Source organism: Gordionus sp. m RMFG-2023, chromosome 4 (assembly GCF_954871325.1).
Source record: "Gordionus sp. m RMFG-2023 chromosome 4, tfGorSpeb1-WG-v2, whole genome shotgun sequence".
In the NCBI taxonomy this organism is placed as follows: domain Eukaryota; kingdom Metazoa; phylum Nematomorpha; class Gordioida; order Chordodea; family Parachordodidae; genus Gordionus; species Gordionus sp. m RMFG-2023.
This window is the reverse complement of record NC_088778.1, coordinates 12,347,138-12,374,494: the sequence shown is the minus strand read 5'-3', so window position 1 is coordinate 12,374,494 and position 27,357 is coordinate 12,347,138. Positions and strand designations below refer to the sequence as shown.

Below are 27,357 nucleotides of genomic sequence, written 5' to 3'. Positions count from 1 at the left end.
AAATCGCTATTTAAAAAAATGCATGTATAATAAATAGTATTTTGAAAATATAATCTAATTGCACAATATTAATATAATTTATTTTATAATATAAATTTTTAACAAAAGAAGATAATTGTATTATATAATATTGTAAAAAAAAATGAAAAATGTTGGATTAAAAACTTTCATGACTCAAGTTAAATATAATAAATGCAATAAATATTTGACAGTTTGCAAAGTAAAAAACCAGCATGATTGACGAAACCCTATACTCGAGAAAGATATTAAAAATTCACAAATTATCATGAAGAAAGAGAAGCATATCTACCTTTTTAGGTTGAAGATTACTTCTTCTTTCTTCAAGAATTCTACCAATAGTGGAAAAATTCCGCTCACAGCTTGCACTTAAAGCAGGAATTGCCAATTTTGCTAAAATTGGAAATTCGCTTTGATGAGCCGTCCACCACTCTAACAAATTATCCACCTTAAATTTTTTATCTATTAGTTATTTAATTATAATATTCATCATCGGGTATTGACATATTACCAGAATTACCATCGCCCCATTTGTCATAAAACGATTCAGTTTGTTTAACAACAGTCGTAATTTGACTGGTCGATGGTATTTCATTTACTTCCTGAGCCTCTTGTAATTTAATATAATATTTTATATAGTTTTCCGTCATTTTGCGATCTGTCCCTGACTACATACGTAATTGCTTGAATTTGGGACAGAGAAAAAGAGAAATAAAATGATACTTGTGTAAAACAAATTTTTCAATTAAAAAATGCTTTATATTAAGTAAAATCAATTACAAACTTTAAGAAGTGATAATTCTTTATTTGATTGTTTTGGTAAAATATATTCTAAAAATTTAGATATGAATTATAAAAAAATATATTAATAATACTTGAATATTGGGGCTTATTTAAGATATTCCTTTATTTGATTGTTTTGGTAAAATATGTTGTAAAAATGAATTATAAAAAAATATATTAATACTTTGAATAAATTTGCAGGAAATTAATAATTAGATCGATCTGTGGGTTGTTAGGTAGTGTTAACCATCACCCAATATTATATTAATCATAACTATAATATAATATAATCTTATAACCATTAACTCATAATGTAAAAATTTTTATAAAAAATATTAAGGCCCGGCCCGGGTTTAACAATCTTAAGCCCGGCCCGGATATATTTTAAAAAAAATTTTTTAGGCCCGGCCCGGATATGTTTTAAAAAAATTTTTTAGGCCCGGCCCGGGTATATTTAAAAAATTTAAAATACGGCCGGGCTTAGGGCCGGGCCTGCAGGTCTCTGGTATACATGATAGATGAAAATGGAATACACCCAGATAAAAATAAAATAATAGCAATACAAAAATATCCAACTCGAAAAGATAGACATTAACATAAAATCATTTTTAGGTATATTAAACTATCATACACGGTTCATAAGCTTAATTACATAATAAAATTAGTAAAAATGTTAAATGGAATTGGACAAAAAAAGATGATGCATTATTTGAAAAAGCAAAAGGAATAGTAACAGAACAAAATACTATACAGTTTTATAAACCGAACCTTGAGTTAATATTAGAAACAGATGCATCTAGCCAAGGATTTGGAGCATTACTCATGTAAAAATATGATAATGGTAACGAATTCCCAATAGCTTACACCTCGAGAACTTTACAAGATGATGAAAAGAATTATTCAACAATCGACAAAGAGGCCAAAACCATAATAAACGGCGTAGAAACATTTCATAACTATTTGTATGGACGAAAATTTAAAATAAGAACAGACCACAATTAAAAAAGATATATGGTAATAAAAGTGATTTAAGCTCATTAACAAACCAAAGATTATTACGTTGGACTTATAAATTATCTGCCTATGATTATGATATAATGTACAAGAATGGCGCTAATAATATAATTGCAGATGTTTTATCGCGGAATCCAATAAAAAAAATGATGATAGAATAGCAAGCAAAAATAAAACAGTGATGTATATAAGAAATCTTACTTATGACACAATAACTATCTAAAAAAGAAATTAGAGAAGACGCAAAAGATCTAATCTTAAGAAGAGTAAAAATATTAATAAATGGTACAAGTATACAAAATCAAGCACAATAATTATAAGCTTTTAGAACAAGAATAGATGAAATAAAATGTACGGTATTTTGTTTTGGAATGGCAAATTAATCATTCCATACTCACTTTAAAAAAAGGGTTTTACATATATTGCATACTGGACATCCGGTTATTACATCAATGAAATCCATTACGAGTTATATACAGTGGGTACAATTTGATAAATATGTTGAAAAACTAGTTAACAGCTGTATAGGATGTCAAAAACAACGTAGAGATATATCAGGTGTTGCCGTATACCCATGGAATCCGCCAACCCTGGAAAAGGTTGCATTTAGATTTTGCCGGACCACTGGGCGGATTTTATTGGCTAGTAGGAATCGATGCATACTCAAAATGGATCGAGATCATTATTAAAGATATAACAAGTCAGAATTTGAATAAATAGATTAGAAAAATGGGTTACTCGATATGGTATACCACGTCAAATTGTAACCGACAATGGTCCACAATTTATTTCAAATGAATTTGATAAATGGTGTAAAAACAAGAATATATAACCTTTAAAAACTACACCGTATCACCCGAGAAGTAATAGTTTATTAGAAAGATGCATTCAGACTATTAAAAATCGATATTTCGCAAATAGAAAATAAACAAAAGTTCCCAAAACTCAAAAAGTCTTTTATTTCAAATCAAAATTCACAATGATATTTTTATAAAAAAAATTAATTAAAAAAAACAAAATATATTTTGATTGACCTTAAATAAGTAAAATATTATTCTTCGCTGTATTTTATTGAACAACTGCGACACAAATGATGGAGAAAAATCTAAAGTAAGCGCTATTTACGTATAGAAATTCAGAACACTCATCAACGGGGCGAATACCATTAAAACTATTTATGGGAAGGTTACTAAATACATTATTCGACAGGGTCAAACCTTCTATTAATGAAAAATTAGAAACTTCTATAGTGAAACCTAACCAGATAGACAAAGGAATATATAGATATTTTGGAAAAAACGATTTAGTTTGGATAAAAACCCCAATTGAAAAAGAACAAGCTAAATTCTCATATAATTTAGAAGAAAAAGAAAAAATAGTACGAAAACACGACGACCTACTACAAACAATGGAAAGAACTAGTTGAACTTGAATCAATAAATAGATAACAATATAAAGTTAGGAGAAGACAGTTAAACAATTGAACCAAGTCAAGATATAATTCAAACCCGATATCCAACGATGGAACGAAAGCAAACAACAAGATTAATAGACTATCTTGAACTTTGTGGGAAATAAGATATGTTATATTTTATATATTTTAAAAGGTTATAATATTCAACGTTATGAATTATATATTTGTCATACAATCATATAACATTTATATTTAATATTATATATCAGTTAAATTGAATACTTATAGAAGTTAAATTGAATAATTATAGAATAGTATATATATACAAGAATTGAAAATATAAAAATATTGACCATATATTTTATTAAGTTTCTTAAAGATATAAAAATCTTCTAATATATTTAGCATTTTTTATAGTTTATTGACGGATTTCTAGATTTACCCGGGTATGCTAGTTTCCCCTCTAATCCCCTTTCTCCACTTGTTACGGTCCTGGGCATCGTTATTTGCAAGGCACATTTTAAGTTAATCGTTATCACTTTCTCCACGTCTTCGTTGGTCTTTCTCGAAATTTATCTTTACTTTCATCGAAGTGCATCTCCCCAATCTTATTTCATTCAACATGCCCAAATAACCTCTTTCTTCGCATCATTCCAATCCTTCCCAATTCATGGCTTGTTTTTTCTCTTAGAGATTACCCCATATATCCATCTGACAATTCTTAGCTAAAATTGGTATAAGTTAAAAAATATTGATGCTAAAAAGACGTCATTTTGTAACTCTATTAAAGGCCATTTAGTAAATATTAAATATTTTTTTAAATAATAATGTCCGTTTTTATTTACGTTATAAATTTTTAACCTGGAAGCTCCAGATGTTTTGCTCCCCCAATTTCTTAGAATTTAATATTTAGGGACAGCTATGGTTTTTTTTAGTTATTGCGATTTAAAAAAAAAATTATTTTCAAATGATGCTCCTATATAAAATATAAAGTTTTTGTTAAAATTATTATTTTATAAAAAATTCCCCATTTTTAAACATAATTCACCATATGTCGATTTTATAATTTGAGAAAACTATATATATATTTTCACCAGAATGTGAATCAATAAATGGAACTATATCTAATAACAATGACTTCATCTCCCATTTTTCATCAATAAAGTGGCAGGTCAACCCTAAAAATGGTACATTAGTGGGGCTTGACCATATGTCAGTGGTAAAGTTAATTTGGCACTTTAAATTATTTTAACTTTATTTAATTCTTTATTTAAATCTCATTCATATATTGTTTAATTGAAGGTATTGAACATATTTTTATGTCAGGATTCAAAGCTCTAACCAATGACTTGAATTCCTGTGTGGCGAGAATTTTAAATGGTATATTTAATTTGAGTAAAAATTTTAATAAATAATGCTTAATATCATCAGCATTTGTTCTGGATACATCATTTAAATAGTTTTTTATCGTATTATTATTTTAAATTTTTTGATGTAACCTTTTATTATGATTAATTAGTGCCGAGGTAGTTTTTTTCTTGCACATTATTTCTACATTACATATTTTACATCTAGCTGTTTCTGTTTTAGAATCATGCAGATAATGATTCCATATTAAAGAATTTTTCCGCCTAACATTAACATTAATTTGATCAGATATTGATGTAGATCTAGAACTATATGAGGATTGACTATGTCCTTCACCATAACTTCTTCCATCAAGATTTTCTAATTGATCTTTGAATATATTTAAAATTATATATATCATATAAAATCCAAGCTTACCATTCTTCCTGAAATTCCAGATCAATGATACATTAACAGCTGAAGAAAAAATATTTAAAATTTAAAACTTAAGAAACAGTAAATTAATTAAACAGTGGCATAGGCTTGGGGGAGGCTGTTTTTTAAAAATAAAATTATTTTAATTTACTATTTTTATTCCTCTTATGAATTAAAAATTATATTGCAATATGATTATATTAGTTTTAAATATATTCTTAAAATTTATGCAAATACTATTTTTAATCAAAGTACAAATACAATGTATTATTTATATTTTGAAAATATTTTCATATTTTTTTTAAATACCAGTATTTGCATAAGAATTATTTATATTTTATATAATTTTTATACAATAAAATTTTTAAAATTATAATCTATATAAAATATCTATATTTTAAAATTTATTTTAAATAATAAAAATAAATTCATGATTAAATAAAGGAAGTTTATGCTACTAAAGTATTTTAATATAATAAATGGGTGAGAAAATCCTGGCTAAGCCACTGAAATTAAAACTTCAAAATATTATTGTTAATTTTGTAGTATATAAATTATACACCATGTTTTAAAATTGAATATAAAATTATTTAAGATGTAATATCATTTTATTAGAAGTGATTATGAAAATGTAATTAATAGTGATTATGATACACTATCTGAATTAGATGATTGTCTTTAAAATTTACTAAAAATAAGGTTACTAAATGGGAAAAGGATTTTCCTAATCAAAGAACTAGTCAAAAAAATTTAGTTATTTATCTGCCAGGAGCTTAACAATATGGGAAAGAGGCGCACTCCATAAAAATGTTTTGACTTGTTCTTAACACCAAAAATGATTAAAGAATAAAGAGAAACCATCAAAATAAAATAATTATATTTTAGTTTACTTTGGGGCTTTTCCTTAAACTTTGTCAGCAAATAATATAACTTATGATTTGGTAATAGGAAATAAAATTAAACGAAATGATATCCACTAGGAAAATTTAATTACTTCTTTTTTTATTATACTTACAAATAAAATATTTGCGAAAAATTACGAATATTTTATATAAATAATTTCTAATAATACGAATAATTTTCCTCGTTATTCATATTCGATTCGAAATTTCAAATCGAATAATTGTGCTATTCGTATTTGTAAAATACGAATTGAATTTCGAATAACAAGTAATTCGTTTTAGGCCTATATATGACCAAAGATATTAGTATTTATTATTAATAGGGCTGTGCCTGTTTTCCAAAATAATCGGATCGGGCCGTTACCTGTAAAAAACCGATTCGATCTTTTTTCTTTGTTATTTTATATACATTTATTTTTTATTATTAATATATAATTTTTTTTAACGTTATCTACAGAATTCTAATTTCACCGGTAGGAATGATGAAAAATTCATTTAATACTACCAATATCCATAAATTTTTTAATTATTATAGAAATAAAAAAATTAAATTAAATGCATAATTAGATTTTTTTGCATAAAAAATATTTATTTCTTAATTACATTTGGTTCAAAGGGGGGTGGTAAAAAATCAATATGAATATCGCGGTTTTGAGCTAATATCTGATTGGATCGCTGAAAAATATGAGGATCGACACAGACCTATTAATAATTATTTTGTCACGTGAAGCATAATCATAATTTTTTTTAATATAAAAACGAAGTAGCCTTCACTGCTCAACTCGAGATCACGCCTCTGAGGCTTAGCAGGTGCCTCGAAATTTTTTTATAGTCTGAACTCATTTTTCTTTAGATCGAAGACTTTTGTAACACTAAAGATCACAATTTACTAGTACATTTTAAACTTTAATTTGAAAAAATATATACCCATTCGTTACCATTACTTATTTTACTTTTATTTGCATAATCCCATTATTTATTTTGAATAATCCAGAAAATGATAGCAAACGAAACGTTAGCTTACTACATGGGTAGGATATACTTATTCTTAACCAAGATAGGCGTATCCGCTGATAAAATACGTTTTAGACAACACATGAATAACGAAATGGCTCACTATGCTTGTGATTGCTGGGATGCCGAATGCCTAACTTCTTATGTTAAAAAAAATTATATTTTTTTTATACAAAATTTGCATGATTTTATCATAAAAATTAAGGTTCTTATATTTTGGGAAATAGAAATAGAAACCCTATAACAATAAAGAGAAGATTTGAATTTATAATTATATGGTAACTTTATTATTTTTAATAAAACGTAAGTTATCTCCTTGAAATTTAAATCAAAATTAGCATTTTTAAAGAATGCTGAAATTATATTTTTAAAATATATTATATGATTTTGATTACAATAAGGATATTTTTATTGCATTTCTTATTGGTAATTAGACTTAATATTATAAAACTTTTGTCTGGGTTGTTAAACAATGCTTATAAAAATATCATTACACTTGGAATACCGCAAATTCAATTTCTTTTCTGCCCTAGCCCAACCCGGAATTTTTTATTAAATTTTATGCATCACTCGAATTTTTATTTTCGTTCCTAGACCGGTTACAGTTTTTAATTTAACGCATTTTTATAAAATTAATAATTGCTTTGTCCTAATCCCAGAGAAATTTTTAATTATCATCTTAATAAAAGAAACAAAAATATCCTTCTTTAAAAAGATTTTATTGCCTAACCTGGCCCAATTATTTTTAAGGTTTTGATCCTGTCCGGATTTGAAATTTTTTTTAAGCCCGAGCCAGACATTAACCTGAAATCCTTATTTGCTAATTTCATATTTAAAGAAAAAAGAAGAAAACGCTCCATTGTTAAATTCATAGAAGAAACGAGAGATTTTTTTATTTTCAATTTAGGAACATCGTCTTTAATGGCAATAAAATAAAGTAAAACATAAATATTTTAACAATTTTTAAATTTAATAATAGTAATCAATAAGCTCTTTCGAAATTAATACATCTGATAAAATATTATTTAATCAAAATGCGAGTAGGGGAGACCGGGGTCGTATTGTTCATAAAATATTGAAGTGCTATAAAAAATAGACGAAGTAAATTTTTTAAAACAACAATTTATTTTTATACTTTCCATATATCTCTACGGTAGAAATTAATATTTAAGAAATAAATCTTTTATTTTTTTATTAATATAAAATTTTAAAAAATTAAAATTTAAGAATCATGAAAAACACCCGGGGTCTATTATTCTTTCGCATTGGGTGTCATCGCACTGTTAATCTATATTATATATATCACCCGGAAGAAATTATCACTTTTGTCACTTAACTGTTATATATTTTACAAAAAATATGTCAATCATCTTCAGTAGCGTACGCAGGAATTTGGTGTGGGGGGGGGGATAATTAAAATTTTTTAAAATAAAATTATTGTTATTTAAAAATATCAAGCATAAATTTATTAGGACTAATAACTATTTCTAATATACAAATTTAAATTAATATGAATTATAAAAAATTAAATATATAAACCGATATATAAAAATAAATTTGATTTAAAAAGTATTAAACGGATAAAACCGGCGGCATATAAATACTTTAAATAAATCTGAATTATAAAATATTAAGTGGATATAACCAGGATATGATGACTATAAAATAAATAATCCATAATAGAAATTTAAATTTTTTTGAGCTTTTAAAATTTATATATAAAGTATAAAAAATCTAAATGTTGGAAATATGATTAATTATATTTTTTATGTAAAAGAAAAATATATAAGACATTAAAAAATGATAGCACAAAAAATATTATAGAAACATTATATTTTTATAATGTAAAATCCAATCTTCGTTGGGAGTGAGCTAATTTTTCAATTATCTCATCCGTGTTTGGCTTCAAATGCCTATGAATATTCAAAAGGGCCAGACCATTCAACCTACTTTCAGAAGTTATACTTCTTAGGTACGTTTTTAATCTTAAAGAAGAGAATGTTCTAGTTGCAGTACTAATGGGGAGTTGCTAATATATAAAAATTTCAATATATTGGGAAAATAATCTAAAAGATGTTTGAAATGATGCAAAGCATCCATAGCATTTTTTGGGACTATATCAACCATAGTTAATCTTTTATACCATAGTTGGCATTCAGCTAATAAAGCATCATGAGATACATTAATGTCTTCATGATAAAAATCTTCCAAATATTTTATTTTTTTTCTATCATCATCTGAAAAAGGTTCAGAGGGCTTTTGCGGAAGTAATATCTGCAGATTGGTAAGTGCTTCTTGATGAATTAAAAACCTTTCATTTACTTGGGTTATAAATGTATCCGAAAGAGGTATAAAGACATTTATTTTATAATATCTATTGACCCTATATTAATATTTGGACGATCTTACTGCAAGTCGAGGGAGACAAATATTGAACTCGTATAGCTCTGCTTTTGATTCAACATTAACATATAAAGTATGAAATTCCTCATCAGCATTAGCTCTAATTTCTTTGAGTTCTAATAAAATTGTCTTTGCTATTCTCAACTCAATTAAATCAATATCAGGTTTTTGAAAAGTATTACATAAAATAGTTGTATAATTAAATAATTTATTAATACATTCTAATGCGAAAAAAAAATTTGGTATAAGTATTGAATCCAGTAACTTGCTTGCTTCTGAAGAAATATCTCTTTCAGACCATTGTGATATTTCTGTAAGAGCATTAATAATCGGCTCTTCTAACTCGATAAAAGCTGTTACTGCTTGATGTCGAAGACTCCATCTTGTTGGACAAGCTTTTTGCAATTTTTTTCTCCTTGTTGGGCAAGGAGTTTCAGATATAATTCTGTTCAAAATATTTTGACGCTTGGGGTATCTTACATCTCATAGATGCTAGATATTTTACCTGATATAAATATAAAAAATTTAATTTTAATAATTAAAAACCTAAGCAATTTGATATCAATGGTAAAGAACATGAATCCGATATTGCTAAGTTGAGTGAATGGGCAGCACAGTGGACATATATAGCTGTTGGGCATTTTTTTTAATAAATGCCTGAAGCCCATTGAATTGTCCACTCATTGCAAGTGCTCCATCATACCCTTGCCCACGTATCATATTTATATTTAGCTATATTTTTGAAAATAATTATATAATAAGATTAATTATTACTTTTAATTTTTTAAGATTCACAAATATTACATCAGCTAAAGCAGACCCAGTCATGCTTGAAACAGGAATAAATTGGAGAAACATTTCCTTGATAATGTTTTTATGAGTATCTACATATCGCGCACACAACGACATCTGCTCAATGCCAGCAATGTCCGTGGTCTCATCTGCCAAAATTGAGAAGCATGGGGCAGAATTGATTTCAACAATCAATTTTTCTAAAATGATATTGTTGCAAATATCAATTATCTCATTTTGTATCCTAGGGCTGAGATAAGTAGCATTTTTATTGGTACTAATGAGGCTCTCCATTAATACAGGATCTCCTAATGCTTTAAATTTTAAAAGTCCACGGAAATTACCTTCGTTATCATTATTATTAAAATTTAAGCTTCCTGAATCCTTGTGGCCACGAAGTGCTAGGCCTTGCAAGCCACAATATAAAATAGCCCCAATAGTTAGTTTTATCTTGCCTCTATTTTCTTTTGCAATTTTAACCCTATTTTTATCAATTATTGATGAAATGGGAATCATTGAATTGATTCTTTTGAGGAAATCATCGGTTCACAGCTTTTGTTTATTAAATTATTATACTATACTTTTTTGCTTTTTGGCATGATTTTCACCTTCAGCGTTTTTAAAAAAAAGTCTAATATCCATGACTAGAAAATTAAAAATTATAATACCGGGAAATTTAAAAATAATAGATAAATATTACGCCACAAGGAAAACTTGAAAATGAAATTAATTGATAAAGTAAATTAGTATGAAAAAGGTAATAATATTTAAAAAGAAATAGATGTGAATAATTATAATAAAATATAAAAAATAATATTTTTGAAAAATATGTCCGGCATCTGCATTTTGGCTTTGAGGGGGGGGGGGGGATTTATCCCCCTGCCCCTCCCCGCTGCGTACGCCAATGATCATCTTAATTTTGTGATTCATAGCCCTAGAAAACTAGTGGTTTCTAATGTTCTTATAAGAAGGGTTGCCATGTCGGTCAATTGACCGGTCAAATACTCTAAAATATTAATGGCGAATAAATATTTTGATATAATTAACTAGTATGCATTAAAAGCATGTTTATCAATCTTATTAGGTTACAATTATTTAAAAAATTATTTGTATCATGAATTGTTAAAAACAAAAGAATTTTTTTATTGTTAAAATATAAATATGTAATTTTCCTAAATATAGTAATATTTTTAGTTATTTTTTTGCCTAATCATTGCCGTTTCTCGCCTTCTTCATTTTTTTCAATTCATTTTTTTCTTAAAAAAAATAAAAATACCCGATTTATTATAATCATAATATAATTTTTTCATTCTTATTTTTTAATAAATTTAAATTTTATTTAATATTTAGCCGTGTATAAATTATATTAATTCTCATTTGTTTTACTTACACTTGCTATATTTGGTTTTTAAAATTAATTTTCATTTTAATTGTTCTGGTCAGATTTACGGAATATTATTCAATTCTGGTAAAAAGTTATATATATTATATTATATTTATAATATTAAGAAATTATTGGAATAATTGGTCGATAATTATAAAATAGTTAAGATTGATTAACTTTACAATAATCAAAATCATTTTTTGTTAAATTTTAATATATTAGGGATTATGGTCAAACCAAAGCATCATGTTTGGAAACATTTTCAAGAAGTACGCGATGGTAAATCAGTTAAAGCGGTGTGCAAGTTTTGCAAGATGTCCTATATCACCCACGTTGATAGAATGGTCAAACATTTATTAAGCAGCTGTACTATGTGCCCTGTTATAATTAAGGAAAAATTTTATTCAAATTATTCCAAAATATCAACCTCTACAAAAAATATCACAAATGTAATTTGTAATACTTCTAAGTCTAACTCTAATAAAGAATTGGGTGAAATTAGTGAGAATGATTATCAAATGAACAATATTTTGTCTTGTGACTCAGGAGAATTTGATTCCATTATTTCTAATCAATCTACAAGCAAGGCGATTAAATATAAATCTCAATCTTGTATAACCGGTTTCATAGATAGAATTAATCCCAAAGAAAAAAATGAGCTGGATCAATAGTTTGCAAAGGCTGTATATGCGAGCAATTTACCTTTCCACATCACTGAAAATCCCTACATCCAAGAATTTTTTAAAAAAATACGTCCTATTTACACATTACCCAGGAGAAGGCAGCTGGCTGGATATCTTTTAGACAAAGCGTCAGGTGATATGGAGGTGAGAGTTGCAGATATAATAAATAAAGCTCCTTACTTATCAATTGTATCAGATGGCTGGAGCAACATTAGAAACGAGAGTATTATTAATTTTATGGTGATGACGCCTGTGCCAGTGTTCTACAAATTTCTATCTAAATACTGAGGAAAATCGCCATACGGCAGATTATATTGCCCAGGAATTTAAAAATGTAATTCATGAATTGAATCCGGTAAAAGTATATTCTTTAGTTACTGATAATGCCGCTAACATGAAAGCAGCCTGGAGAATTCTAAAATCTGAATCTATTTATAATCATATACAATGTTATGGTTTTGCAGCGCATACATTGCAGTTATTCTTTCACGATTTTGAACGATTGAACGCCTTCAGTGACCATATTTCAATAATTAAAAAAATTGTTAAATTTTTCAAGAATAAACACATACCAGCTACAGTATTTTCCCGTAATAAGAATCTTCATGGCATACCATCTACATTAAGTACAATTAGCCAAACAAGATGGGCATCGTCATTAAAATGTATGGAACACAAATATGCAAGAAAGCTCTAAAAGCATCAGTTGTTGAAGAAGCTGTTTGTGATATTTGTCCCATAGAAATTACCAATAATATATTAAACGAAGAATTTTGGACGCCTTTAGCTACCTCATTGTTGAAAGTGCAAGGGGATAAGATAAATGTACTTTGGCCCAAGTAAAAAACGAGATGCTTAATTTGGAAAAACACATAATACAATCATGCCATGATTCTATATTTTCTCCATCTCAAGAAAAAAAAATTAAGGTTATGTTTGAAAAGAGAAAAACTGATATAAATACATGTGCTCACAATGCTGCTTATTTATTGGACCCCCAATATCAAGGGGAGCATCTTACTAATACTGAATTTGATGAAGCATGTAATATAATACAAGAATTGGGTATTTTACAAGGTGGTGATAATCAAAATATTTTGAGTAATATAGTAAATTTCAGAAGCAAAAGCGGTATATTTAATAGCCATAATATGTGGAAAGTTGTAACTTCCATAAGAAACAATCAAATTTCGGCCTCAAGTTGGTGGAATGCATTTTGCCCACCTTGCCCATTAAGAGAAGTCGCTAATATTTTACTAACATTTCCTAGTTCGACTTCTTCTTCTGAAAGAAATTGGTCGGTTTAGGGCAATATTCACACGAAAAATAGAAATAGATTAAAGGCTTCTACAGCAGGAAAATTAGTAAGAGTGTATCATAATTTAAGATTGATTAAAAATATTAAAGAAAATAATGATATTGAATATGAATCGGAACAAGACTCTGCCACGGAGGGTGAAACATTGACTATAGAATGAATTAAAAAATATTATGATATTTATTATTATACATAGATTTATTATAATATTATATAAATGCAAAATAAAGTTAATATTGGTGTAAAAAACATTTATTTGAATTTGACCATATTTGACCGGTCAAATATCGGTCAATTGACCGAATTGTATTTGACCGGTCAAATGCACAACCCTGCTTATAAGTTTAATTGGATTTTTTTTATTCAAATAATCCCTACTTATTGATAACTAATACGTACCCTGCCAAAACCTGCGCCAGATGCTCACAATTAATTAAATTTTAATTTGAAGATACTAAATTATTATACATGTTAATATTTTTTTACACATAAAATTGAGTTTATTTTAAAATTTTTAATTGATATTAAATCTGAGTAACATTTATAAAATAATTTATTAGTAAAAATTAAAGTTATATTTGAAAATTTAATCCCCTACATATAAAAAATATGTTTAGAAAAATTGTAAATATAACAGCGAATATCATGGATTACTTTCTGGAACGTTTCACGAATTGGAACATTACACTTTTTGGGCTAAGCAATAATGCTTTTGTTCCAAAAATATTATAATAAAAGTCAATTTAAACTTTAATAATGTCGTTTACATTTTAATTCATTTATTTAAAATAAGAATTATATGTGAGTTAAAATTATAACGAATTACATATTAATATATACTATATAATAATATATTTTAGATAACTTACCTATGAGTATTATAATTGTGTAATTCGATTGTAATTGATTGCTTTAACAACTAGTAAATATATAATAACAACTAGTAAATATATAATAACAACTAGTAAATATATAATAACAACTAGTAAATATATAATAACAACTAGTAAATATATAAGTAAAATAAACTGTCACAATTGATTGTTGTCATATTGAGAAAAATTGGAATATAAAAAAATAAAAATATAATTAAATACTAAAACATGCTACTAAATCTTTATTCAATAAATAACTATAATCAATTACAAAGTGAAAAACATAATCAAAATAAAATTTAATTAAAAATTATATGTAAAAGTAAAAATTAAAAATCTTCGCAAGCTAAAAAATAAAAAGTTCATCATCCCACTTGTTAAAACTCAGTATGAAAAATTCTACCATTATCACGCGTTTTATTCTCATTTACATAGACGGGGTTTTAAATAATAACTTAATAATTTTAAATGCATATTTTTGTAACGCAAAAATGCAACACCCTTCCACTTAAGTTAGACCCACCAATCAGCGAATGACCAACTTCTTTCGATTTCGACTTTACAGATCTTGTATCTCCACCAAATCTATTCTTCTTAATCTTTAATGTTTTAATGTCTTCTAATTTCTAAAGACGGGGTCTATTGTCTAATATTCTTCACTTCTAAGGACTGTTTGTATTCGATTACAATCTGAAATTCTTGAATCCTTCTGTTTCTTGTCAACCCCTTGTAAACGATTATCTCTTGATCTCTATAGGCAATTGACGAACTCGATTCACTTCTGTGTTATCATGATTTCCGATACATTCTTCTAGTCTCTTTCTAATTATATTTCGTTAACCTTGGTAAATTATCCTAGTCTTTGCTTGTTTCTAACGGTTACTGGTAATTAATGATTAGCATATTATCTGGTAAACGATGACGACTTTTGTTAACGATTGTAGCTTGACAGCATTGACCAGTTGTTCTTGCTAGTCGCCTAATTCTAACGTTCTTTTGTATTAACATATTGGCTCTTTAACTCTGTCACGCTTGACGATAATTCGTCTGCTATTAACGATTGTTTCCCAGAATTCTGGTCTCTATGATCATCAACTTTCGTATCTAACACTAAAGTTTCCGTCAACAATTGGCGATATTAGTAAGCTATTAACGATTGCAGCATGAATGTCTCGAACATTTGTTCTATCTAGTTTCTTGTTTAAAATGTTCTCTTGTAATTGATTAACGCTTTTTCTCGGAAAATGATTGGTGATAATTTGTCTGCGATTACTATTGTTTCCACGAATTCTTGTCTCTAAGGTCGTCGACTTTCGTATCTTAGACTAGAGTTTCAGTAAACACCTGGCTATATTGGTCAGCGATTAACGATTGCAGCTCGAACGTCTTGACCCTTTGTTCTATCTAGTCGCTTGTCTTTGAAGTTCTAGGCATCTAATTCTTGTAACTGTATAGATCTTACGACAGTTCCTAGATATCGACTTTGTCTTTATTCTCACTTGATCTTGGTCTCACCGTTTCAGATCGCATCTAATATACTTCGACCTAAAATAGTCTATTTAACCTTTTATAACTTCTGAAATATTTTATCCCTTTTTCTTACATTTATTCTCAAATTTGAACTACACCGAATATATCATATGTCCACTTCTCTAATGTATAAGGTTATCGCCTCTATTCTAATTTTTCCTTACATAATCTATTAAATAGCTTAATTTCGATATACTTCTCCTTTTTTTTCTTTCTCTAAATTAAATCTTAAAATTGTAATACATAGTCAAAATACGCTAAATTAATTATACTATTATGTCAAATTCTATCACCCCTCTACCCTCAAAGAAGTCCAAATCCATATCTTCCTTGAGCCATTTGTAGGTAATTGTCCTTTAACTATCAATCAACCTCCTTTGTCAAACATGTCTATCTACCGTTGAATCTAAATCTAAAATTCTCTTGAATATCTTGAATCTAAAAAAAATCTAAGTTCTAAATTTTTATTCAAAAAAATCTTGTCTTCTTATGGTATACGCCTGTTCTTTAAATAAAAATAAAATATCTATTTCTTTTCTTCTTTATGTGGTTCACGCCCATTGTTCAAAAACAACTGGAATAAATATCTTTTTTATTCTTTTTCACCAACTGACTTATCTTCTTGCAAGTCTCGTTGTTTCTCAACACATCAAAATTATGATTCTCATAAATCTCGCAGACTTGTTTAAAAACAAATCAATTATGTCTATCATCAATTTTATTCTATCTGAAAATATGATTCTCATAATTATGTCTCATCAATTTCATTCTATCTGAAAATATGATTCTCATAATTATGTCTACTTTTAAGAGTCGTGAGTGTTAGAGAAAGACTACGAGGTTGAGAATAATTTATTTATTTAAAAATAATATATAATGAATCTAATTAAAGTAAAATACAATCGATTAATAAATTTATTTTAAATATATAAAATTAACAATTTCCTATATAAGAAAAAACATAATGGTGGTTTTTTGATTTTTCATGCTTTATATATCTATGCATAAAATATAATTTAAATTTGAATAATATAATTTTTATACTTGTTCATATAACAATTCCTAAAATATAATACTTTTCTTAATTTTGAATAATCATCTATGCTTGAACTTATTTCTTATCAAATATATTTCTTTTTTTACTTAAATATTAAAAATAATCATTTGCATAATACAACACCCCCGCACTTAAGGAAGTCCTCCACCTCTTTCTGAGTCCTTATCTAGGATTGTATTATTGTCTCCTGTTTCTGCCGATAATGATAAAAAAGCATTATTATTAGTCATAAATATTCGGGCACACGCGCATCAAGTGGTTTCCTCCACATGACCAGCATTCTATTTTTCTTTTTTTCACCATGTCTGAGTTCCATCTTTTATCGACCATCATTCGTTTTGTGGGTTCCTGTAGCATTTCTCCATATCTATGTTGAGCCTCTTCTCTTGCTGCATTCAACCAATTCATGGATTTTACTGAACCATCAATTTCTCTAATCTCTATTTTTATAATCCTATTTCCTACTTTAAAATAGGAAGCCATCTAAAACAGAATTAAACTATACGTATATATATATATATATTACACTATAATCATACCACATATTATCTTTACACTTAAATCTGATTTTCTTTTAAAATTTAAACTCTACACATCTATGATTCTCATAATTCTTTCAGTCTTGTTAACACCAAAACAAATCCATTATGTATATCATTACCATTTAAAATTATGATTCTCATAATTGTCACTTGTTCATCAACAAATTAATTATATTTATCATCAATTTTAAAACACAAAATTATGATTCTCATAATTATCACTTGTTATACCTAAAACAAATCTATTATGTTTATCATCAATTTTAAAACACAAAATTATGATTCTCATAATTATCACTTGTTATACCTAAAACAAATCTATTATGCTTATCATCAATTTTCAAATACCCTCAGTTATGATTCTCATAATTTTACCCAACTTTTTAAAACAAATCAATTATGTCTATCATCAACACTTAAAATTAAGATTCTCATAATTATCACTTGTTATACCAAACAAATCCATTATGTTTATCATCAATTTTAAGACTCATCGTTCCTAACCTATACACCTAGGTCTTAATTGTTTAATATGCCTTGCATATGTTCCTTCTTGTCCTTCAATTTCTACTTCTACCTTTTTCCTTCCTATATTCTTACTTACTATACCCTTCCCCCATTTAATTGGACCATCAAAAAGTAGAATCCATACTAAACTTCTAACTTTAAATTTCTCCTCATATGTATAATCCTTTTGCTTTATTTTTTCTTTCAAAAAATCTAATTCAGTTCTTGTTTTTCTACCTAAAAACATCTCTGCTGGTGAATTCCCTTTGCTAGTCTTAGTATTGTTATATGCTAATAATAATAACCACCATTTTCCTTCTCCGTATTTTTATTTTTTTAACCAATTTTTAACTATAGCTACCATTCGTTCAACTTGTCCATTACTTCTTGGATAATGTGGTGGAGATAATAAATGTTCAATCTTCCATCTATCACAAAACTTATCAAATGCTCTGCCTCTGAACGCTGGACCACCATCGGATACTAAGGTCTTCATTAATCCATATTTACTTACAAAATCTTTTATTTTATCTAAAGCTATTTTTGTTGATAAACCTGATACCTGTTGGCAATCTATCCATTTTGAACCTGCATCTACCATAATAAAATATTTATTTCTTTCATATTCTAAAAAATCTATGTGTATTCTTTCACATGGCACATTTGTCTTTGGCCATTTATCTTCCTTATTTCTTGCTGGTAAATTTACACACATATTACATGTTTCACAACTCTTAGCTAATTTTTCTATTTCACTATTCATCTTGGGCCACCAAATGTATTCTCTTGCTTTATTCTTCATTCTTTCTATGCCTTGATGTCCTGTATGTATTACGGCTAATGTATCTTTTCTTAACTTATTCGGTATCACTAATCGATATCCTCTCAATAAACAATTGTCTTCTATATTTAATTCACTCCTTATATTCTTAAAGGCTTTGTCTTCACCTTTCCATTCTGCATCTCCCTTCAAACTAGTTCTAATTCTTATTAATTCTTCATCTTTTTTGGATATCTCCCCTACTATTTCAAAAGTTATAGGTTTTTCTCTTGTATCTATCTTCAAAGCTCTTATAACTTTACTATCTAATATTTCCTCCTCTTCTATATATTCTAAACTATTGATTAGTGTATCCTTGTTTGTACTGTCTTTTTTAAACAATCTCGATAATATATCTGGTAAGCAATTTTGTTTACCCGCTCTGAATCTTATCTCATAATCGAAATTACCAACTAAAATTAACCATTTTTGCAATCTTGGTGAAATCATAAATTCCTTATTTTCCTTCTTGAATAAATCTACCAAAGGCTTATGATCGGTATATAAGATAAACCTTCTTCCAATCAGATATTCTTTGCACTTCGCTAGCCCGAATTTCACAGCAAGAGCCTCCTTCTCGATCGTGGAGTAATTTTTCTCAGTGCTACTAAACCGTCTCGATAAAAATAAAATCGATTTCTCAACATTATCTGTCATCTATAATAAAGCTCCTACTATACTTTCATTAGATGCATCTACAGCTAATATAATATCTAAATTCTCATTAAAACAATTTAAAATCGGTTTCTCTGCCATCTTTATTTTCAATTTTTCGAAACTTTCCTCCTGTGCTTCTCCTCATTCAAACCTTTTATTTTTTTTTAATAAAACATACAAGGTGTGGCAATTTCTGCAAAATTTTGAACAAACCGATGATAATAATTCGTAGCTCCTAAAAACGCCTGTACTTCCGTTTTAATATTTGGTGCTCTCATGTTCATTATCTTATCTATATTCTTTTCAATTGGAGTAATTTCATTTCCCTTTATAATATGTCTTAAATACTTTATTTCTCTTACTCCAAAAACACTCTTATTCATATTAGCTCTTAAACCATTTTCTAATATTATACCTAACACTTTAACTAATCTCATATTGTGTTCTTCTGTTCTACCACATATCAAAACATCATCTAAATAATACATTATTCCCCTTATTCCTTGGAATAAAGCAGCCATAGTTCTTTGAAATATTGGAGCCGATACTTTCAAACCAAATAGTAAACGGCAAAAAGCAAATAATCCTCTATGCATTGTAATCGTTGATATCTTACTTGTATTCTCACTTACCTTAATTTGCAAGTACGCATTAGAAAAATCTATTTTAGAAAAAATTGTTACTCCTTTTAAATTAGCCAATATTTTTCCTCTATCAACTACGGGTTAACCGATACTCTATAGTCTATACATAGTCTTAAACTGTTATCCTGTTTTCTTATGGGAACTAATGGTGTTGCCCATACACTATGCACTATTAGTCTTATTATTCCTTCTTTAAGCCATTTGTCTAATTCTTTATCTATCTCTTCTAACTAAGAAAACGGTAATTTTCTTATGCCGCAAAATTTAGATCGATAATTTTCTTCTAATCGTATTCAAAATCTTTAAGAGTACCTAATTCTTCTTTTAAGACTTCCTTATACCTATTCAATATATTCTTTATTTCTTTGTTTAAATTATCCTCAACAACATTCAGTTCTACCATATTCTTAATTCTTTGTTGTTTGATTCGACTGAATCTACCTCTATTGTCCTTATATCTCCTGTTTCCTTATTTTTTTCTATGTTGCTTCTATATCTAATTAAAAATTCTGGTGTTCGATTTCTCAGTTTATCGAGAACTATCCTGTTTAACACAATGTAACTCAGTCTTCTCCTTATCCTCATTTCTTATTATCTCTTTAGTTAATTTGTTGTTTTCGCTGACATTTTCAAACAAAGACCACCAATTATAATCAAGACCTATCTTCTTAATGTCATTCTAACCTAAAATCGGCTCGATCTTTAAAGTAGTTATCCATAAAGTTATATCTTTATTAATTCCAGGCAACCTTATCCTATATTAACCTAAAATTTTCACAATGCTACCATCTAATTGTTTGGCTCTTATCTTTCTTACCACAAATTCTTCTTCTGGTCAAAATTTATTGAAATCTTTTATGCTCAACAGGCTAATCTCCACTCCTGTATCCAATAAAAAACATATATCTACTTCCTTAATCTTTTTATTAATTTTTGGGCATCTATTCTTCTTTAAAAAATCTTCTAATTCTATATTTCGTATTTCTTCACCAATCACATTATTTGTTCTATATATTTCAAAATTTCTATTTTCTATCTTTATATCTCTCATTTTATCTATACTTATTATTATTACATGATTTATAATTAAAAAAATTCAAAAATTTATTATTAACAAAATTATCATAAAAATCAAAATTCTTTTCTAGTCAAATCTTACACCTTTCCTGTGTGTGTCCTTCCTGACCACAATTAGTACATCTCATGATCAAATTATTCATTCTACATCTTATTGCTACGTGGCCATTCTTGCCACATCTCGCGCATTTTAAATCTTTGGTTAATTAACACTGTCGCGACATGTGACCCGGCTGACCACAACAATAGCACCTTATCTGTCAGTAATTATCTATAGGTCTTGTCTTATCTTCTTCTCTTATAAAATTTTTCTATTTCTCTACGTTCTATTTTAATATAAGTCTTATTTCTTCCTTTTGACCTAATACAAAAACTAAAAACATCAACACAAGAACTATTAACAAATTATCTATTAAAAAATTCCACATATTTATCTGTGCAATATACATTACAGAGTACTTAATAAAAATTTGATTAAAAAAAGTTTAAATATTCTACTGACATTAATCGAATAAAGAAAAACTATAATTAATAAAAATACTGTATAAAATAGATAATTCATTGATTTATAATATTTTTTACCATAAATTATTCTTTGTGAACTTTTCCTTCCCTGGTTCAATTTTATTTTATATTTTCCTCTCTCCGGCATCGAATCCCGGGTTTCGGCACCACTTTTAAGAGTCGTGAGTGTTAGAGAAAGACTACGAGGTTGAGAATAATTGATTTATTTAAAGATAATATATAATGAATCTAATTAAAATAAAATACAATCGATTAATAAATTTATTTTAAATTTATAAAATTATCAATATGTGAAAATAACTGCTATCAGAATGCACCAACAAATAGTTAATTTGCAGTTACTACAAAAACTATTATAAATATAATAAGGAGTGAAAGAAAATATAAAGATATCTCAAACTTTGAAAATCCGGTATCGGTTCGGTTTTATTTACTAAATTATAATTGCCATTCAATAATATTAGTATATTAATTCAGAATATTAAAAAAAATGTCTTACTTTATATCTATCGGTAATGGTAAAAATATTGGGATCGCGATCTTTTTTGAAAGAATTGAGATCGCGATAATTTTTAAGGTTTTGTTTAACAACCCTATGTTTCAGCAATAGATAAAAATTTAGAAATATTAATTAATAGAATAGTATCTTGATACTACTCATTTTATAAAAGAATTGACGATACAGACAATTATGTTAAAATTAGGATCGCAATCGACTCTTGAATTCTTATCTCGATACCTTGCAACTATGATTTTTATTTTGTTAGTTTTATTTAGTTATTAATTATTTTTTATTCTAAAATATTTATTTTGAAAGGGCTGGGTCGAATGTGTGGGATGTGCCGACAGGTCGTGTTATGATCTTATTCAGCATCACAAAGCTACTGGCATAAAATTAGTTTCGGAAAAAGCCTTATCTCAACCCATATCCTTTTTTTACAAAAAAAACTATTGTGCTTAATTATATAACTTAAATATAATACATTTTTAAAATTTTATAATAGTGAGGATTTTTTTTATATATAAATAATGGTTTTCGCTAAGGAGGAACAAAAGAATTATTACCTCAAAACCTAACTAAATTGTTTACTTTTTATGTCTCCTGCATGAAATAAACAACTTGCGATTATAGAATTAATTATCTAATACGTTAGAATGTCGTCAAATTGGATTTCCTTAACTCGATAATATTATATCTTTCTATCGACAACTTTATATTTGTACATCGTTAAAGAAGTCACCGAAATACAAGTTAAAAAAGAGTACTTGGGTAAAGTATTTAAAAAGGATAGTAAAGATGTTTTGCTATATTTCTCATTGTTAAATGAAGAAGAAATTTCAATCTTGGTTAAAAAGTTTGAAGAAGAAGGGTAATGAATTTTTATTTTCGTTATCACGTCAATTCCTCGAAATTATTTTGGCAATGTTTTCTCAAAAATGGATTTAAGTTGGGCTTTGCCGATATTAAATATTGGCGATATTTAGCGTTTTCAAAAATATCGGATCCCATATTTTGTTAAAAAAACGGTCCTATCCGAAATTTTTTATTATTTTTGGTTATTTTATGATTGTATATAATCTTTTTTATTTTATAAATAATTTCATAATAATAAGTTAATAAGGAACTAAAATGCAAAAGTCACATTCCTCTAGCATTGTTAAACCGCTCGATTTAGCCAATTCAAGATTTTGGCCAAGAATAAATTACTCAAGCTTAAATATTTTTCTCACATTTAGCAGAAAAGTTTGGACTTATTGGCTAAATTTCGAGGCTTACGTGATAATGTTTTAGTTAAAATCTTGATTTAGCCCTTTTTAAAAATCGGCTAAATTAAGCTGGTTGACAACACTACATTCACCCATATATATACATTGCAAATATTTTAAATGAGATTATTAACTTAAGGAGAAAAAAATAAATAATGAAATACAATTAATCACTCTTGAAAGTTGGTTGGTTTTTTTTAAAATAGAAATTATTGATATTTTTATTACATTTGTTCAAATATAAAATATCGGATCGGTGATAGATCGGTACTGCCCTAATTTATTATAATATATTCGCAGATTTATATTTATATGAAGTTCAAGATTTGCGCTAATGTGCATCATAGAAAAAAAATTCGCGGAATTGACATATAAACATAAATTTTGTAAATCTTTTTTCTGATAAAGTTATTTAATTAAAGTGTTATATCTTATTTTTTTGCTGTATATATTTTGGAAAGAATAGTAATTTATACAAAGTAATTATAATGCCATATTAGCAAAATAAAAATAACGCTCCCGGCAAACGGGCGAGATTTGGAAATAAGCAAGGATATGATTTATGTCAAGCGCTACGAAAAGAAGCTTTACGGTAATATAATCGATATATATATTATAACCATAATTAATTACATACATACACTATATCTAGAGTCCTGCAACTCAAAATCGAGCTCTAGAAAAAATTCTGGGTTTATAAAATATTTGTAAAAAAATAATGTTTTCTCTTTATAATTTAAAATGGCAATTAGATTATCTTTTGAATTCAAAGCAATTAGTGATTTTGTTTATTTAAAAAATCCTTTTAATTTGTATTTTTCAATAACTAAAGATTTTGCTGATAGATGACAAAAAGGTAAGGACATCTATTAACGAAAATCGAAGCTTAGACAATTTTTCTGGCTAAATATTGAGTTAGCCATATTTAAAAATTGGCTAAAATCGAGCCGTTTGACAACACTACTCCCGCCCCTCCGTAGTTTTCAAAAAAAATACCCCCCCCCCTCCCCACCCCCAATTTATTTTAAAATTTTGTTTATCCCGCTTGCTCAATGTTTAAAAATTATTTGATTGGCTGGTTTGGCTCTTTATTGATTTTATTTAATATGTTTTTTACTTATAAAAATGTGAATATTATGAGGGAAAAATTATAATTTTTTATATATAAAAGTCCGTTTCGTGCATTTCGGCCCGAAAAATATTTTAAATTCACTCGCCCGCCTATTGTTTTAAAAATATTTTAAATCCGCCACTCACGCCTGCCTATATTAAGGCTTGACTAAAACTCGTCCTTTGCAGACCTATACACATTACTAATATTTTATTATAATATAATTCCTGTAATTAATTTCTCTAAATAAAATTTTTTGGTCGTTCCTTTTTTGAAAAAATAATTAAAATATAGTTATTTAGTAAAATTTATCATTTTAAAGCCATTTCCTAGTTCACTATTTACTAATGCATTTTTTTATATGGTTCTTTTGGAATATTTTTAATATTCTTATAAATAACATTAATCATAACGAAAATATACTATTTGCGAACTCTTTACTAACATCATTTGTACACCCATTTTAAGAATAATTATGTTAATATGTTAAATACTTTTTATAAATTGAATTACTATTTTATAAAATATTAGTTGAAGAAATAACTCCATCAGTAATTGAACCTTCATTCGGAATTGGGAGGATCATGTATTCCGTTCTAGAACATAATTTCAAAATGCGGGAAGATGACAAACGAACGGTAATTTTTGTAAAAAAAATGAAATTGGGTCTTTAGGTCTTAATTTATTAATTTCACTGATTTAGATTAACTAATAAACCCTTAAATATAAAGTCTTTCTTTATTTTTTATAAATTTTCGTTTGTCTATGATAATAATAAAAATTGTAAATTATACTTTCATATAATAATTCTTATCAATATTTTGTTGTTTAAACTATAGTATTTCTCTTTGCCTTCCTCCGTTTCCCCATATAAATGTTCGATTCTGCCTTTAAGCAACAACTCGAGTTTCAAGCCATTAATCAAAATTTTGTGTAAATTCATTGTAATTAATTTATAACGTCAATTGTTCCTGGAATAAAAAATAATTTATATTTTAAAATTTATTTACTTTTTATATATACTTTAATTTTTTTATATATGAAAAACAATGAATTAAGCAAAATCCTTAACCGCACTTAGCATTAGTCACAAAGTGGATAGTTCAGCAGGGTCTATAGGGAGAAGATATGCTAGAACAGATGAGATAGCTATCCCATTTGCCATAACTATTGATTTCGATTCTTTGGTTGCTACACCTACTGTAACTTTGAGGGAAAGAGATTCTATGCTTCAAATCAGAGCGAATGTATTAAAAGAAGAAAAACACTTTATACATAAAAAAAATAAGTTATCTTTCAGAATGCAACACTAATATTTGGATTTATTTTTAAAATTCGTATTTTTATGAGAAGGATATTATATTTCTAAAAATCTACCTACAGCTCTGACCTACTCGAAATGGGCCTCCTTAATTAAAAATTAACCCTCCCTCCTAATATTAAAAATTATTTTATTGATTCGTTTGACGCGGCATGAACTGGCCTTGTATGACTCTAATATTTACCGTTTTTTTTAAATATAAATTGATATTAATATATTGCCAAGGTCACATTAAATTTTTAACCCATTTATCAGTTTTTAAATATAAAGAAAAAAAATGCTTTTTTATAAATATATAGATGGACGAGATCTCACAATTGATAAGTGATTTATGTGATGATAAGATTACTTGGGCCGATGTTCAAATCTTATACCCTCAATTTGTCCAGCAGGAAGCCACTAAATCATTCGATTAATTATATTATAATAATGATTTTTTATTTATGCACATAATTGTTAAATGCAAATTTTAATAAATAAAGATGCGTTGAGGGCTAATTTAATTTTTGAAATACAATTTGAACGACAAACAAGAAATTAGATTAATATTAAATCTTAATTTATAGAATATTTTATATTTACTAGGGATGTACCGATATTTTTTATCGGATCGGACCGATATTTCATCCATCTTAAAATATCGGTTATCGGTCAATATTATAAAATTTTCCGATCCGATATAAAATGGCGTCTTTAACAAAAATAAAATGGTATAAAATTTTTTAAAAAAGTTATATCTAAAATCATTTATTTTTATAAATAAAATCGAAATCCATTTTTATATATTTTTTTAAATAATATAATTAATTAATTAACATTCTGCCATATGGTTATTTTTTTGCGCATTCTGTTTATAAAAATGTGCGATAATCTCTTCAGAATCTGTTTTTAGTGAAGCTGGTGTTATTGACAGTTACCATCGCAGCAGGCTGACCTTTGATGAATTTGAAATTTTGATATTTCTAAAAAGAAATCGTCGATATATTAAAGTTAAATATTATTTTAAATATTAATTTCAAATTTCATATATATTTGTTTATTACTTATTATATAAAAGTATTTAACAATAAGAATATTTTATTGAATTGAAAATAAACTATAACTGATCATTATAATATATTTAAATGACGTAAGTTATGGCATAGTTAAATTATAGATGCTATACTAATAAAAAGTATATTAAAAATTAAAACCATTGTATCTTTACAGAATACAAAATTAGATATGATATCGGATCGAAATCGGTCGATTTAATATTGGAAATATCGGATCGGCCTCCATAAAGTGGTATCAGTACACCCCTAATATTTACTTTACTAAATATATATCTATGTAGTGGTGTTGTTAACTTTTTAACTACAGGGTGGCTCATTTTTTGAAAATTAGCAAAAAAAGAAGGTAATAGTTAGTTAGAACA

General features: G+C 27.1%; 1 protein-coding gene across 1 annotated transcript in view; it reads left to right on the top strand.

Moving 5' to 3' along the window:
* The window catches only part of LOC135928305 (glycine--tRNA ligase-like), a 50,858-nt gene extending 24,429 nt beyond the window's left edge, over positions 1–26,429 (top strand). Inside the window, exons 8-15 of the mRNA XM_065464746.1 lie at positions 6,908–7,072; positions 22,559–22,666; positions 22,966–23,111; positions 24,009–24,100; positions 25,151–25,257; positions 25,459–25,552; positions 25,679–25,866; positions 26,240–26,429. Coding sequence (XP_065320818.1) covers positions 6,908–7,072; positions 22,559–22,666; positions 22,966–23,111; positions 24,009–24,100; positions 25,151–25,257; positions 25,459–25,552; positions 25,679–25,866; positions 26,240–26,356 — 1,017 coding nt within the window. The 3' untranslated portion in view covers positions 26,357–26,429. The remainder of the gene's footprint in view (positions 1–6,907; positions 7,073–22,558; positions 22,667–22,965; positions 23,112–24,008; positions 24,101–25,150; positions 25,258–25,458; positions 25,553–25,678; positions 25,867–26,239) is intronic.
* Positions 26,430–27,357: the final 928 nt, after the last annotated feature.